General features: G+C 56.2%; 1 protein-coding gene across 3 annotated transcripts in view; it reads right to left on the minus strand.

Annotated features, from left to right (window-relative positions):
• LAMA5 (laminin subunit alpha 5) overlaps positions 1-15,331 on the minus strand; it is a 93,743-nt gene that overhangs the window by 3,016 nt on the left and 75,396 nt on the right. For all 3 annotated transcript variants that reach the window (XM_074604897.1, XM_074604896.1, XM_074604895.1), the window contains exons 41-74: positions 14,881-15,111; positions 14,187-14,300; positions 13,773-13,900; positions 13,462-13,542; positions 12,798-13,012; positions 12,143-12,243; positions 11,490-11,670; positions 11,066-11,209; positions 10,837-10,988; positions 10,645-10,755; positions 9,511-9,622; positions 8,801-8,971; positions 7,724-7,920; positions 7,514-7,630; positions 7,282-7,436; positions 6,911-7,052; positions 6,503-6,605; positions 6,305-6,418; positions 6,005-6,184; positions 5,491-5,633; positions 5,067-5,252; positions 4,644-4,780; positions 4,087-4,240; positions 3,813-3,946; positions 3,526-3,688; positions 2,945-3,076; positions 2,582-2,733; positions 2,069-2,201; positions 1,648-1,788; positions 1,293-1,423; positions 1,043-1,210; positions 813-945; positions 522-679; positions 216-402 (exon numbers count right to left, since the gene is read on the minus strand). In XM_074604897.1, coding sequence (XP_074460998.1) covers positions 216-402; positions 522-679; positions 813-945; positions 1,043-1,210; positions 1,293-1,423; positions 1,648-1,788; positions 2,069-2,201; positions 2,582-2,733; positions 2,945-3,076; positions 3,526-3,688; positions 3,813-3,946; positions 4,087-4,240; positions 4,644-4,780; positions 5,067-5,252; positions 5,491-5,633; positions 6,005-6,184; positions 6,305-6,418; positions 6,503-6,605; positions 6,911-7,052; positions 7,282-7,436; positions 7,514-7,630; positions 7,724-7,920; positions 8,801-8,971; positions 9,511-9,622; positions 10,645-10,755; positions 10,837-10,988; positions 11,066-11,209; positions 11,490-11,670; positions 12,143-12,243; positions 12,798-13,012; positions 13,462-13,542; positions 13,773-13,900; positions 14,187-14,300; positions 14,881-15,111 — 5,001 coding nt within the window. The remainder of the gene's footprint in view (positions 1-215; positions 403-521; positions 680-812; positions 946-1,042; positions 1,211-1,292; positions 1,424-1,647; positions 1,789-2,068; positions 2,202-2,581; positions 2,734-2,944; positions 3,077-3,525; positions 3,689-3,812; positions 3,947-4,086; positions 4,241-4,643; positions 4,781-5,066; positions 5,253-5,490; positions 5,634-6,004; positions 6,185-6,304; positions 6,419-6,502; positions 6,606-6,910; positions 7,053-7,281; positions 7,437-7,513; positions 7,631-7,723; positions 7,921-8,800; positions 8,972-9,510; positions 9,623-10,644; positions 10,756-10,836; positions 10,989-11,065; positions 11,210-11,489; positions 11,671-12,142; positions 12,244-12,797; positions 13,013-13,461; positions 13,543-13,772; positions 13,901-14,186; positions 14,301-14,880; positions 15,112-15,331) is intronic.

Consider the following 15,331-nt stretch of genomic DNA (forward strand, 5'->3'; position numbering starts at 1 on the left):
CTGTGCCCAGGGAAGGGAGACTCAGCTCGGAGGTTCAGCCAGCCCTGGCTGTGGTTTTGCTGTCCCCTTTGGACACCCTGTTGGTGTCCCATATGCAATTCGGAAGTGATGCCCAGAGCAGGGCTGCACGGAGCAAACCCCTGCATGGGCACCTGGCGATGGCGGGGAGCGATGTAGTTCAGGGAGGTCCCGCTGAGCCCCAACCCTCTGCTCACCGTGTGCCACCGCCGGTCCCGGTACTTGTCTTTGCTGCGGATGCGCAGTCGGCGCCCGCCGACATCCACCAGGAAGACAAAGCGCCCGTTGGAGACAAAAAGAGCCATGAAGGTGCCCTGCTCGCCCGCCACGTAGAAAAGCAGCCCACTGGAGGAGTTCAGCTTCACCTCCAAGGAGAAATGGGACCTGTGGGGACAGGGCGGTGACGGGAGCACCCTGCTCTCCCACAACTGCAAGGGACACCTGCTCTCCAAGCGATGGTGCCCGGGGCTGAGCTTGTGTGGGGAGCACAGGGTGAGCCTCACCTCTGGCCAAAGGAGGCTGGGATCTCCTCGAACTCCCAGCGACTGCTCGGGGCACCCCCGAAGCGGAAGGTGCCCCCGGCTGCATGGGGCTGTGGGTGCAGCCAGCAGAGCCCGTCCCAGTCGTGGCGGCGGCCCTTTGAGGCGGGCTTGCCTGGCACCTACACCAGATACACCAAGGAACGGAGTGAGGGGAGCACCCCTATGGGTGTCACGGGGTAGATGTGGTCAGCAAAAGCATAATGGTGGCATCTGAGGAGGATGGAGGGGGAGAGGATGCACAGCAGCTGGTACCTTGGGTTTCCGTCTGTCCTTCTTTGGAGTGACCCTGAGCTGCTGCGGCTGCTCACCCCAGGGACAGCTCATGGTGACGTTGATGCTCTCCACGTTCTGCTGCAGGTCCACCACGATCTGTGGCTCTGTCACCCTACACACACAGGGAGAAGAGGTGCATGTCACCAGGCCAGCTGGGAGGTGAGAAGGGGCTGAGCCTTGCTCTCTGGAAGTGGCATGGAGATGCTCACCGCTTGACAAAGACATTCCCGATGCAGCCGGTGAGGTTGCTGAGGGCACCTGGCTCTGGTGAACCCCCGAGCTGGAAGAGCAGCCGCCCATCCTGCCGTCGCTGCCGCCGGCTGGGCCCAGCACCTGCAGCAGTGTCCTGCAGCTCGTCGTCCACGTACAGCCGGACCCTGCAGGGGATGAGCAGCGTAGGCTGAGCGGGCCCCCGTGGTCATCGGCATGACATCACCCATGCACCGCCAGGACACGTACCCACGGGCATCGCTGTAGAAGGCCACGTAGTGGGTCCTGTCATCCGCATACGCATTTTCAGTGGTGACTTCGGTTTCCAGCAAGTTCAAGGCCAGCTGTCCCCTCTGGAGGGACACCCGGCATGTCCCCTCCTGCAGAAAGCATCACCCCATTATTCCTCAGCAGCTGAGCCCCAGGGAAGGGCCCGTTTCCCCACTGCCCTCCAGGAGCTCAGGGCGCAGACCTCACTGCGGATTCAGCCCCTGGCCCCACCAAAATCCCTCCCTTTCCCAAGGGGGAGCAGCACCATCCCCAAAGCAGGAGCCGATGTTTCTGCCCCACTTCCAGGACACCCAGGGGGACTGCAGGTGCCCACCTGGGTGCTGTGGAGGTAGAGCAGCCCCTCGTGCTGGCTTGTCCGGAAGCTGAAGCCGCTGTAGAAGTCCCGCAGTCCCGGCACGTCCTTCAGGGCCAGGGTCAGGTAGCCATGGCCGTGGACACTGACTGAGCGAGCCACCTGTGAGGGACACCATGGAGGTGAGGTTAGAGCCTGGCCCTGGCGTTGCATGGGGTGCTGAGAGGATGACCGAGGTGCTCAGGGTCTGGCTGGTGCTATGGCCAGCTATGGCTATGAGGAGCACCTCACCATCACCCCTTGCACCGAGGACCTGAGGGTTTTATGCTTGTTTCTGTGTGAATGAGGGGAGGTTGGGCCTGTCCTGGGGGTCCTGCGCCCCCTTTCCCCAACAGACTCTTTCCCCCGCATGCTGGCCAGGCTGCCGGAGCTTTGTGCTTACCAGAAGGTCCGAGGTGCACCCATAGCTTACACCGACGGTGCTCATGCGCTTCAGGTCGACATACTTGCCAAGAGCCTTCAAGCCCTTCATGCAGCCCCGGATGGGCCCACCCGTGGGGAAGAGGGCTTTCAAACTGTGGGAGAAGCAGACACTGTCACGAGGCCAGCCCCAGGCAGCACCCAGCACCGCAGCCCTTCAAATAGAGTGCTTGGGAAGGACCCACGATGGCCACGTGTATCTCCAGTGCCTCAGGCACAAGGTTGCTCCAAGGTACCCAGCATAGCAAAGGAGGACTCTGTGACACCCATCAAGCATCATATCCCTCACCAGAGATGGAGACATCCCATACTCAAGCCCATGACCATGGGCAGGAAAAGGAAAGTCCCACCCTGGAGCTTCAGCAGGGCCCCAACATCCCTGGATTTGGCTGAGAAAGGGCCAGGGCCACTCCCAGGGACACTGGAGAGGAAGATGTGGACTGTCCCCCCCCCCCGCACTGCGGGCTGGACCCACCTGGGGGGCAGCACAGCTGGGGGCACGCCACCCAGGTAGTAGGAGACAGCGTTCTCCAGGGAGTTCTCCTGCTCCACCATGAAGATGGTGAGACGCTCCAGCCGCACCAGGATGCGCTTCTTGTTATTCATTTTGAGGAGGAAAATCTGGATCTGGAGACAGAGGAGAAAAAATGATCCACCAGCCTGGGGCAATCAGGTCCATCACAGAGGGCAGCATGAGGTGTCTGGTTCATGGCTCTAGTCAAAGACCTTCTTGCAGGTCCTCCCTGCCCTCCCCCAAAACAAGGGTCCACGTGCCCCCCCTGCCCTCTGGATGAGGAGCCCCCCCAAGCGAGCCGGGCAGGCGGCCGCTCCCTCTTACCGCTTTGTTTGTGGTGCTGCTGATGGTCAGGGAGGAGGAGTTGCTGCTGGGTTTTGCCATCTCCAGGCCAGTGCTGAAATCATAGTAAAGCACCAGCTTCCCATCCCGGATGGCCAGGCACAGGAACTGACCCTGGGGGCGGCAGGACGGACACTCAGCCCCATGTCCCGGTGCCCAGCATGCAGCCCCACCCGCCCTTTAGCACCAGCGGGAGCAGGTCTCACAACCAGCACCTTGAGGCGTAACTGCGACAATTATGGGGGATTTATCTGCTCGGGGCGGCACTGCCTGTCCCTGGGAACCCTGGCCCAGCTCAGAGGGTCTGTTCACGGGTGCTCTCAGAGTTCAGAGGAGTCTCTCTGGCACCAGACAAGTGATTGCCTCCGCTGGGAGGTCTGGGTCCAGCCCTCTTCTGGCTTTTAACAATAGTGCAGAAATACTGCTCAGAGCAGCGCTGCCATCTCCAAAGCCCTCTTCTACCCGGTGCCCTGAACTGGGAATGCCTGCAAGCAGAGCTGGGATTGCCCCAGCCCACCAGCTGTGGGGTTGGATGAAGCCTCCCCAGGGCAGCAAGCACCTGCCTGGTTCTCCAGAAAGAAGATGATGCCGTTGTAGGAGACCACACGGATCTCCTGCTCGAAGCGCTTGGTTGTGCCAAACTGGCTCTCAAACTTGATCTCTGCATAACCAGTGCCATCAAAGTAGGAGCCATCGGTCAACCAGGGATCTCCTGTGGACTTGGACCTGAGCCACGCAAGAAGAGACCAAAGGTATCACTCCAAAGTCAACTGCAATGCTCTGGGGCAGCCAAGGGACAGGGTAAGCGCCATGGACCAGAGCTGCCCCCAGCCTTGGTGCAGTGCCCTACCTCGCACAGGGCTTCTCGGCGGTAGTATCCAGCTGGAAGGTGTGTTGGAAGTTGTACAGGCTCACCACCTCCTCGTTCAGTGTGTCCAGCTCCAGGCACCCACGGTAGTTGGGATAGCGCAAAGTGGGAGGAGGCTGGGAATGAAACCGGACAGTTAGGGCAAGTTTGATCCTGGCTTTCCCCTGAAATCAAGGGTTTTCCCCTCCAAGAAGCTCCAAAGGTATCACTGATACCTCCCAGAAAACCGGGCCTCCCTCCCTGCTGGCTGTCTCACCGTGAAGCTGGACGGGTAGCCACCCACGTAGAAGACCACGTTGCGCGGGTCGAGGTTGAGCAGCCCCTGCTCCCCCTTGGCCACGCTGTCTCCCTTGGTCTCGTGCACCGTTTGCCTCTCCACGATGACTGACATCTGCCCATACTGCAGGATCCTGCAGCAGGGAGGGGTGGTCAAGACAAGGGAGAACCCCAAAGAGGAGAAAACCCCTGAGCCTCCCGACAGCCCTACTAAAGAGGGGTGCATCTCCCACCGAGGAGCCCCACAGCAGCAGTGCATCGAAAGGACTCAGCACTCATGTTATCAGCACTGCCACAAGGCTGAACGGACCCTCCGTGAGGAGCTTCATCTTTCCTCTACTGCAGGCACCCCCAGACCCTCCATGACATGGGAAGACACCATCTCCCTGCTAGTTTTTTTGGGGTATCTCAGTGTTGATCATTTAGGAATAACTGGATGATGGGCCTGCCTGGGCTTGAGCATAGCACTACCATACATCCTCTGCAGGGACAGTCTCCTGCTGAACTTCCTCGGCATGTACCCCATCAGTCTCCTACCTGTTGATGCTGATGGTGGCAAACTGCTCTCCAATATCCTCATCGACGGTTAGGGAGGCTGGCTCCTCATCGCCCAGTTTGTACACCCAATGCACTTTGTGGTCCTTGAGCACGATGCCCAGGTAGTCTCCAGTGGCCTGAATACAGGGAGAGACAAGGCCACATGTTGGCATTCAGGACAGGCAGGAGCACCATGCAATGCTCCCCCTGATGCTCGCAGGGCTGCGCTGGCCAAGCACCCCAATTCGCACGGCTCTCCCCATCCACCTCCAGCCAGGCTGATGGCTGCACCCAGGGCCTGTTCGTGCTCCCCACAGAGACACCCAGGGAGCAGGCAAAGGGCAAGGGGCTGACATCCAGGTGTGATCCCCCATTAACGGGGGATCAACATGGGCTCCCACTGCCCTCCTGGCCCCATCTCACCTCCCGGCTGCCCAGGTACAACACGAACCGCCCCTCCTCTACTCCTTCCTGCTGTCGCTGCCGGCTCCTGGGCTCAGGGTTTTGGATGTAGAATTTGAGGGATGTATAGGCTGCCAAATCCTGCAGGTTGCTGGGCATCCGGACCTGCACACCCGAGCTGCCGTTGAACTTCATGGGGACTTTCACCTGGAGGGAGAGAAATCCAGACCCGTGGCACTGAAACCACTGCTGCCACCTCTCTCATCACTGGCAGCTTTACCAAGTCAAAGCGTTTTCTGGAGTCTTCCCACGAGGAAGGGACCTTGCCTGGTGGCCCCAGAGCTCTTCTTGATACCCCTCCCACTTGTATACTACCCTTAGGTAAGCCCTCATCCACCCCAACCCCCGGCACCCTGTGCACAGCTCTCACCCTCCCATGACCAACCTTGCTGGCGGCATTCCTCGCCTGCGTGATGAGCTGTCGGATCCGCACAATGTTCTCTGACACGGTGGCGTTCTTGTTCCTCCTGTTCTCCAGGCTGCTCAGCTTCCCCAGCAGCAGCGGGATGGTGCTTTCCAGGCTGGACACTGGGGTTGGGGAGGAGCCAGGGGTTTTGAAGGTTAGTGAGGAGAGAAGTGAAGCTCAGGTAATTTTGAGACATGCAAGTCAAAGCAGCAGCAGCTGGGAGCAGAGTCACAGAATGATCCCCCAAATCCAGCAGCCTTGATAGGGGGGTTGTGCAAATGCTCTAGTGCATGCAGTCTCCTACAGTAAAGATATAGGTGACATAGACAGTGCAGGGAGAGAAAAAAAATAAAGGGCCAGAACTTAAAGCACCCAGTATTGGCTGCTACCTCCCTCTACTCTTAGCCTGGAGCTGCAAAGCATGGAGCTCTCTGGGGACATCTGTCCATGCACTGGCTCATGCCAGACTGCACCCTGGCAGCCCAACACTCACCAGATTTCCTGGCGTCCTGGACTGCCTGGTTCAGGTCTTCATTTCGAAGGCCTCCATACTGGTCTTTCCACTCGTCCAGGTTCTTCTTCATGGTGCTCAGGGTATCTTCCACTCTCGCAGCTGTTTCATTGGCCTCAGCAGCTGCTGCTTTGGCATTCTGGATCGTCTCTTTTGTGTCCTCTGGAAAGAAAGGATAAAAATCTCTGGGATGGCCAGGAGCGAGGAGGAAGCACCCTTGGATCACAGCCTGGACACAAGGAAGGGAGCAGAGAGAACCAGCCTAGCTACCCCAGGACAAACCTTGGTCCCTGCCCAGCATGTCCTGCACAGACTGGAGCTGGCTCAGGAGCTGCTCCTTCTTCACACGGAGGTCAGCCAGCTTGTCCTTTGCTGTCTGCAGAGTGCCTTTAATAGCTGCAATTAAAGAAACACATATGTTGTGTGTTGGAGCTCAGTCCAGCCTGAAGGACATCACACCCTGCAAGAGGCTTCTCTCACCCCCGTTGAGTTTTCTCTGCCCTCTCCTCACAGCCTCCTCCAGGTTGCTGCTGTTCCTCTTCAGCTCTTTAGAGATAGCCCCAAGATTTTCCGATATGACATTCTGTAAAACAAACATTCGCTGCCTAGGACTCTGAAGAGGAATTCAAGCCTCTGGCCCTGACTGCACACAAAATTGCTCATTCAGGCAACCACAGTGGGGTGTGCTGCTGGGGCATGATGGGGAGACCCAAATCCTCTGAGTCTGGCCCCAGCCGTGGCAGAGGCTCTGCTCTCTAGCACAGAACAAAGTGCTGAAGTGCCAGAGGGAAGAGGCAGCAGAGCCCTACGTGTGGGTGTGAAGAGCTGGAGGACTGTCAAGGGCGTTTGGCTTTTGCTCATCTTCATGGGGCTCCCCACAATACGTACCATCAAAGCCTCGCCGGCTGCCTCATCAGCATCGTGGGCTGCTCGCTCAGCTTTTTTCACAGCCTCAATGATGCTGGCATAGGCATTGGAGGCATCGATCGCCCGCTGGATAAAGCCATCCTGGTTTGTGCCCTGGATAATGCTGTGTTGGAAGATGAAGCCATCAAGACCACGGAGATTGCTCACGCTGGGCTCTCGCCCATGGTCCTACAGACAGAACCCTTGGGGCTCCTCATCTCAACACGTGCTCCAGGATAAAACTTTGGAGATGGTCCCTGCTGCTCCCCTGCCATGGTGTGGCGCTGCAGTTTCCCACCCACAGCTCTGGTAGGAGATGGTCTGACTAGTGAGTGTCAGGCCCAGTGCCTCACCTGGATAGGTTCCTTGCAAGCTCATCCAGGAGCCGGGCATGCTCCTCCGCCTGCTCCACAATGGGGATCTTGCTGCTGGCTGGGGAGAACTTCTTGACCCGCTCGGTCAGGGGCAGCTTCGCCCCATCCAGCAGGGCTGCCAGCTTCTCGTACGCCTGCAAGGACACATGTCACTCCTGAGGGCTGCCACCCCCTCACGCTCTGCCCATGCCGAAGCACCTCCATCACCCACCTCCTTTGCACTCTCCATCTTCTGCAGGAAGTCGGAGACCTGGGCCAGGGAGTCCTTGGCCATCCTCAGGGTCTCCTGCACCAGTGCATACTGCTTTTGGAGTTCACGGCTCTTTTGCTAGACACACAGACGCAGGGTTAAGACACCAGCAGGGCTGGGGTCACCACCCCTCGCTGCATGGCAGTACGGGACCACTGGGTGAAGCTTTACCTGACTCTCCTCCAGGTTGTTGCGGTTCAGGCTGTTCAAGTCCTCTGTCTGCCTGGTTTTGTTCACAGCCTCGTTGAGGGCGTCGCGGAGATCCATCAGCTGGGAGCTGTGCTGCGCCAGCTGGTCCCGGATGCTGCTCACCAGGTCCTGGTTGGACTCCCAGCGGGCATGCAGCTCACTCTTCACCCGGTGCAGCACTGAGGATGGAGGAGATGAGAACTGCTGTAATTCATCCTCCTGTGTTAAAGGGCTCTTTCTGTGCTTGGCTGTGGAAAAGCCTTGTTCTGGTCTCATTTGGTAGGTATCAAGGCCAGAAGTGACCATCTTCCATCCCTCCTCCCTCTTTCAAGCCTGGATAGCACAGGACCTCGTCCAAGTTATCTCCAAACCCCCAGTGCTGGTGAGCAGGATGGGATTTCTTTCAGAAAAACACCCATTCATGCCTGAAAGGCTCCAGATAATGGAGAAAGCCCACCTGAGGCCCATTCCAGTGCTTGATTACTCCCACTGTGAATAAACTACTTATACCTAGCAAGAGCCAGTTTATAATTCCAGCTTTCAGCTGTTGAACTATGTTTTGTCACTGCCTGTTAGTCAGGAGGACTGGCTGCCTGCAGAGCCAGCGTGCCTAGTTATGCAGCGGGGTCGGTGTGGGAGCACAATCCCAGCCCTTGCTCCTGCAAGGGACGCCCTCAGGAGGGCAGAGCTGCTGGGGTGCTGGGCTGCTGGTTGTTACGCTGAACCCCTTTCCTAGGACAACGAATAGGAACAAACAGGGGGTGACTTAGTCACAGCCACAACAATGGTAACTCCTGGTTCTAAAGGTTATCACTTTTGGTCACCAAACAGAACTACCCAGCTAGTACAATCTGTTCTAAAATTCACCTTAAGGGAAAAGGAATCAAAAATAGAGTGTCAAAGGGGACCCTAAAACTACTGTAAAACTTGTTAGGGGGGCCTGTTTATTAAGAGCACTCTCCAAACGTGACCACGATGTGTAGTGTCCACGTGGGCTCCGAGCCAGGCTACCAGGAATGGCTAGACCCAGCAGGATCTGTGCCACTGAGTCAGACTCACGCTTCTGAGCCTCCTCGTGCTCGCGCCTTGCCAGCTCCTCCTGGCTGCCCAGACTCCTCTCCTTCATCTCCCGCAGCATTCTTTCCACCTCGGCCATCTTCTGCCGAAACTCCTCGGTGGAGGTGGTGCTGGCGTTTGCTGCCCCAAGCCTGGCCATCTGCCGCACCAGGTCTGTAGAGAAATCCAGATCCCCTGTTAGCATCGACCGACCCAGGTCCTTCACAAGGCCCTGAGATCTTTCCTCTCTTACAGCACCCTCAACAAACTGCAGCCAACTTCCATACAGTACTCAGGCACCTGAATTGCTTGGGATCACTCAGAGGTATTGCCCCTCGTTTCTGCCTCCTTGGCCACCACCCAAGCATTGTTTTGTGGCTTTTCCTCCTTCTCCTAGATCCAGTCACTCCCTGTTTTGCTAAATCTCTGCTGAAGCTGTAGTGCAGATTGCCCCAGTTTTATACGTTTATGCATTTTAACAACATCTGTGCAATTTTAATTTGTTTTTTTTTTTTTTCAAAGATTGCGTTGAGCCAAACAGCTGGGACTCACAATAAACCTGGTCAGAACAAAAGTCAGAATTCTGCAGTGATCTCCATCGTGTCTTTATTTCCCCTTGTTTTCTCTAAGTGATGCAGTACTTAGTGCGGTTTGAAAGCAAGAGTGTGGCATTCCCAACAGGAAAAAACCCACAGAGACCCTTCTTTACCTACCTGTAATGCCCTTCTGAATGCTTTGGATATTTAGCAGGACCTGCTCCCCCCTCTGGTAAGTCTCTCTCGTGTGCTGCTCAATCCGGTTCGCTTCTCTATGAGTCATTGTCATCTACAACAAAACCCACCAGCTTAGCTGAAGTTTGAGATTATGTTTTATGTGAATCGTCAGTGGGGAAGATGTTCCCAAAAGGCACACAAGGCTTAGGAATGTGCAGCTTTTGAGGTTCTTGAACTATACCTCCTCCAACAGCCTGCCCTGTGCTGCTCGCCTACAATGAATTTAGTGATGGTCTTATTTAGCACCTTTGGAGAAGCACAAGCAATAAATGCAGCTCCAGCGCAGTAGGCTCTGGATCCTGAAACAGTCCTAAGACCACAGAGGACAGCACTGTCCTCTTAACGCAGGAAAAGCCCCATAGCCTGGCGCCAGGCCCATCCGGGTCCTGACCAGGACACAAGCAGAGACGGAGGGCTGCAGTTCAGAGCGCAGGTGTGTGCAGACATACGCATACACACAGGCAGTCTGTCCCTGCGGCTGCCCAGGGACGTACGTCAAGCGGAGAATCTTCCCTCTCCCTCAGATTAGGAGCAAGAAATTTATAAATCAAATCAAGTCAAATCAAATCAAATCTTGCTCAGTTTTTAAGTTCTCTGAAGACACAATGGGTGTTTTTTAGACTGTAAACAGACTGCATCTGGCAAAAGGTGTTGCTGTACTGAGGCCTCCAAGGACTATTACAGCTAAAAGGGTTCGCTCATTTGCTGACAGAGGCCAGGCTCTCCCTGCCACAGCACGGATACATCCAGGACTGACCTAGATGTTTACGTTCCTTCTTCATATGTTCCTTCTATAAACAACTTTTTATTGAATTTATTTTTACTGGGTGAAGTTGGAGCTGCTACAAAAGCAAGTAATAAATCAAGAAACAACCATCAATATCACCAGATATTTAACAGCCCTCCAGGGAAGGAATGCAGGTAATCTAGCTTGGGTATCTAAGTAAGAGACCCCGAAACTCAAGCCTAGTGCTGGCTGGGCAGGAGATCCAGCCTGCCTGAACTAGGCTCCTCACAGCCTCCAAAGCCCTAGGGACTCGTGCTCTGGAAAAGGAAGACAGAGAAATACCCTACTTTGTGCTGCAGCGCGTTCAGGTCCTGCGTGAGGTCCACGTTCTCATCCTCCAGCTCATCAGCCCTTTGCCTGACCTTGTTCATGGCTCTCAGGTACTCACGGAGCTGATTCTGGAAAAAAAAAAAAGGGATGAAATCAGGCCAACGGGACAGGAAACACGGGCAGAAAGTGATGTTAAACCTTCCACGTACAGCGACAGTCACCATAGTGCTGTTGAGACCATGGAGGCGAGCCCAGGCGATGGAGCTGGCGTTGAGGTTGACCAGCTGACCGCGAATGGAGGGGAAGGACCTCTCAATGCTCTGCAGATCCTCCAGCAGCAGCAGGACACAGCTGTCACACACTGCCAGGGGAACAAAATGGTCAGCGCAAGCCCTGGGGCTTCCCTCACCCCTTTCCCCAGGACCGCAGGATACAGACCTTCACACCTCATGTTGTCCGGGCCGTTTGCCACCGGGATCTCATACTCGTGCATGCAGACGTCGCACTGCTTCCCCGTCAGCCCGTTGGAGCAAGTGCACTCCCCAGTGCGTGGGTCGCAGGAGCCCCCTCTGCACTCGCACCCTGCCGAGTTCAATAACAGGGAAATGCCTGTGGCATCATTTTGTGCCGTTACCACTCAGAGAGAGGGGAAGGAGCGGTTTTATTCCAGCTGTGCAATTACACCTCTGCTTATCCACATGCCGCTGCAGGGGGTCTCCCTGGGCAACCTAGCAACACGCACAGGACCTCAGATAGTAGGCAGTTTTTTTCCACCTTTAATGGTTTGACAAGCACAAGCGCCACCAGAGCCTTGTCCCATTCCTCCATGTGCAGGACCCAGCACCCGGGAAGCAGGACTCACGTGTACAGCCCCTCTCGCTGAAGCCCCAGTAGCCCGGGGCACACTGCTGGCAGCGCGAGCCGCTGACGCCGGGCAGGCAGCTGCACTGGCCCGTCTGCGCATGGCAGCTGCTCCCCACAGCACCGACGTCGCAGTCACACCTCCGGCAGCCAGAGCATCCCTCGAAGCCGTAGTATCCCTCCTGGGGAAAAGCAGGACAGTGGGTGCCCTGTTCAGCAAGAGGGCACGTGTGCTTCCCTCCTGGGGCAGGCTGAGGTCATGTGGGACCCCAGCCTTGATTTCTAGGAGCGTTTTGAACACCATAAAACTTGTGTCAACATGGCAAAGATGTGGAGCTGCAATAAGAACCCAGACCTGCCCTGCCAACCTGCCCTTGCCCTGCAAGGCCCACGCTGGATGCATACAGCAATAAGGGGTTTACTGCAGCTTCCCAAAGGAATTACTGCCCAGGCTGCAGCTGAACGTTGCCTCCATCGCTTGCTGCCAGATCTTTAACAGGCTTTCACCACGTATAGGCAGATCATGCAAACCCAGCCTTAAACCACATGGCTGCCGGCACCGCTCTGCTCACAGGCCTGGGGACGACACATCGGGGCTGCCCCTCAACCCCGTGCTAAGGACCGGCACCATCCCAGTGTGCAGGTGGCCCTTACCTCGCAGCGGTCGCAGTGCTGGCCTGTCACTCCAGTCTTGCAGAAGCACTGGCCAGTTCGCGGATGGCATGAATCAGTCCCACAAGGTGAACAGCTGCACTCTGCCAGGGAAAAATACACCCAGTTATACACTGAAGAGCCTGCTCAGCCAGACACAAACCTTATTCCCAACAGGGAATCCTATTTCCCCCTTATCTATCACAGTCAGAGTAAAGACAGAGCCTCTCTCCTCTTGGATTTGCTCCCCCCAACAACTTATTCCCATGACAGCTCCCTTCTGTGAGCTGCAATTTGGCCGCTGCTCCTCAGGGGGAGATGAGCAGCGCTGGGAGGGGGCTGTGCAAAGCCCCACTCCGGAGGGAGCGCCAGCACCGCTGCTGCAGGAGCTGCTCGGGGCAAGACAGTTCCAGCCTAGGGGCGGTTTGGCAGCTCACATTCAGGGGCGGATTGGAGGTTATGGAGTTGTGTTGCTGGAGGGCAGGTTTTTGGAGTTGTTTTTTTTTCTTATTATCATCTTTAGAGGATGCTGGCAACGTATGCAACCAAGTGTGTGACTCACTGGGGCGATGCACAGCCCGGCTAAGGTGCTAAACACGTCCACGGCCAGTCTGTCCACCTTCCCCCACCGCCAGGCCTTGCTGCCTGCCCCACTCACGTGTGCAGTTCTTGGCTACCACCGCATCCCCGTAGTAGCCCGGGGCGCAGACCTCGCACCGCGCGCCGGCCGTGTGGTGCATGCACCCTGTGCAGGCGCCCGTCAGGGAGTCGCAGCTGCTGAACAGCATGTTGGGATCCGTGTTCCCGCTGCAGTCGCAGGGCTGGCATGAGCTGCCAATCACCAAGGGATTGCCATAGTATCCTGGGGCACACCTGGAGAAATACGGCAAGTTAAAACACAGTCAGGGCACCGGGGGGATCCCTGCAGCTCATGCCTGCACCATGCTTGGGTTGTGCAATTGTAGCAGCACAAGCATCCAACACCTGTAACTGCTGTAGCCCTCAGGGATCTCAAAGCGTTGTCCCAAAAAGCACTTTATGTTTTGCCTCATGATACCTCAGAAAGGTGCCTTTATCACAGACTGCAAGTTAAGGCAAAGCACAGCTAAGGAATACACCCGCGGTAACACAACATATCAGCAACAGGGCATTTGCAGGCTGAAAAGGACTGAAAGAAATCCTGCCAGAGCTAAGCACAGTGGGAGCAGAGCCAACCATTTCGTCTGCGGTCTTTACTAGGACAACTTCTCTTCTGCCACAGCAGTGGCTGCATGGGACCAGTGTGTCTGAGGCCCCTGAAACACGGGTGCCATCGCCCTTACCGCTCACAGTTGGGTCCAGCGTAGCCAGGCTTGCAGAGGCACTGCATGTTGGAGCCCTTGTGGACACAACCGACAGCAAAACTGAAACGATAAGGGGAAAAGAGGAAGGTCATTCAGCCCTGATGTGGTGCCAGGGGAGCTGATCACTTGGTGCGTGCTGCTGGGGCCTTGGCTAAGAGGTCATGGACATGGTTTGGGGCCATGGACAAGGCTGGCATTGGGACGCCCACCAGTGCCCCAATGTGGCTCAGCACGGTTCCCAGCAGTTAAGCAGTGAGGCCAAACAGGCAATCCCATCCAAGGGTGCTTACTTGTTGGAGGCAACTGAAAGAGGGCACGGACATCCAACACACTGCAGGGGTTCTTCGGCAGAGTGGCTGCCCACGTAGCCATCCTTGCATCGCTCACAGTGGTCCCCCTCGGTGTTGTGCTGGCAGTTCTGCAAGGAAAAGGCAGGCTGTGGACTCAGCACTGACAGCGAGAAATGGTGTGTCACCCAAAGAATTCCTTACCAGATAGCTGGATGCTTGGCTCCTTCCTCTTTCCCAGAAACATGTGTCACCCTAAGCTGACCCTGAGCGGGACCACCCCTGGAGTGGCACATACAGCTAATGCTCCAATTCAGGCACGGTCCTGCCAGCTCACTTAGCGTGTGAAGAGCTTTTTAATTGCATGCTACAGACCCTACAACTCCAAAATATCACGGTGTTCCACTGTTTACTTACAAGGCATATCCCGGAGCCCGGCAGGCACTGATCTGAGTGGCCATTGCAATGACATGGGATGCATTTTCCCAGAAAGAGCCCCTTGGTGTCCCTGTAGTAACCTGGAGCACATTCCTGAGGAGAGAGAAAAAGACGGAAGTCTGAAAAACAGCCTGATAGCCTGATACATTCAGGCAAAAAGACTAATTGCGTTTCCATAACAGAATTCCCACAGGGCTGTACTGATGGAGAAGAGATTAAAAGCAACAACAAAGATTTTTCAGTGCAGTTTCTTCCTGTTCCTTGTCAGTAGGAGATAACTGGCCAGACAGAAGGACCTACTCTTCCAAGGCACGGCATGCACTTCATTTTGGTCTGCAAAACCTGAATGATTTCCCCATCGTGCCTCTTCATAGAGGGCAGATGCAGCTAATCCACCTCTCCCAGGCGCCCTGGGCGGGAGGGGAGCTAGGAGCAGGCTAGTGTGGGGGAGCCTGGGAGATGTTCTTCCTTCCTCCGGCACAACCTGAGCTGTAATTTCAACTGGAGCCCTCAGGGCTCAGCTTAGAACCTGGTACTGTGGCACTACTGCTTTGTACGAGCATCCAAACCCCATGGCTGCCACCCGCACCAAGCACAAGTGGTGGCTGAGGCCCCAGACGGCGGCTGTTTGACCTCTCTCTGCGTGAAGTAGCATGTCCCCTTTCCCCCCTACCTGGCAGGAGTCCCCCTGGTAGTTAGCTGGGCAAAAGCACAGCTCCACATTGCTGGCACGGATGCCCGTAGCTGTATCTGTTGCCATCTCCAGCACCACGCGGCGCAGGGACACAGAGGAAGAGAGCTGGGAGAAGAGCGCCCGGATCTGCAGCTGTTCCAGGTTTGCCAGCACCATCATGAGCTCCTCTCTGGACACAGGGTTGTGAGTCTCCGTGTGTCTGAAGTTGCTCTAGTGGGATAAGACCTGACATTACTGGCAGGAAGCACAGGCACCTGAACATCCAGCCCAGCCTTCACCTCCCTGCTGCTGGGATGTCTCCCCTTTGCACAGGTGTAACAGCCCTGGTTCTTCACAGCCAGTTCTGCTGCAATAGGCAGCACCTAAAATACTGAGCTCAAAGCAATGTCTCCTGTCTACACGCTAGTCTGTCCTTTCAGGGGCATCTGAG

This window comes from Larus michahellis, chromosome 12 (genome assembly GCF_964199755.1).
Source record: "Larus michahellis chromosome 12, bLarMic1.1, whole genome shotgun sequence".
Lineage (NCBI taxonomy): Eukaryota > Metazoa > Chordata > Aves > Charadriiformes > Laridae > Larus > Larus michahellis.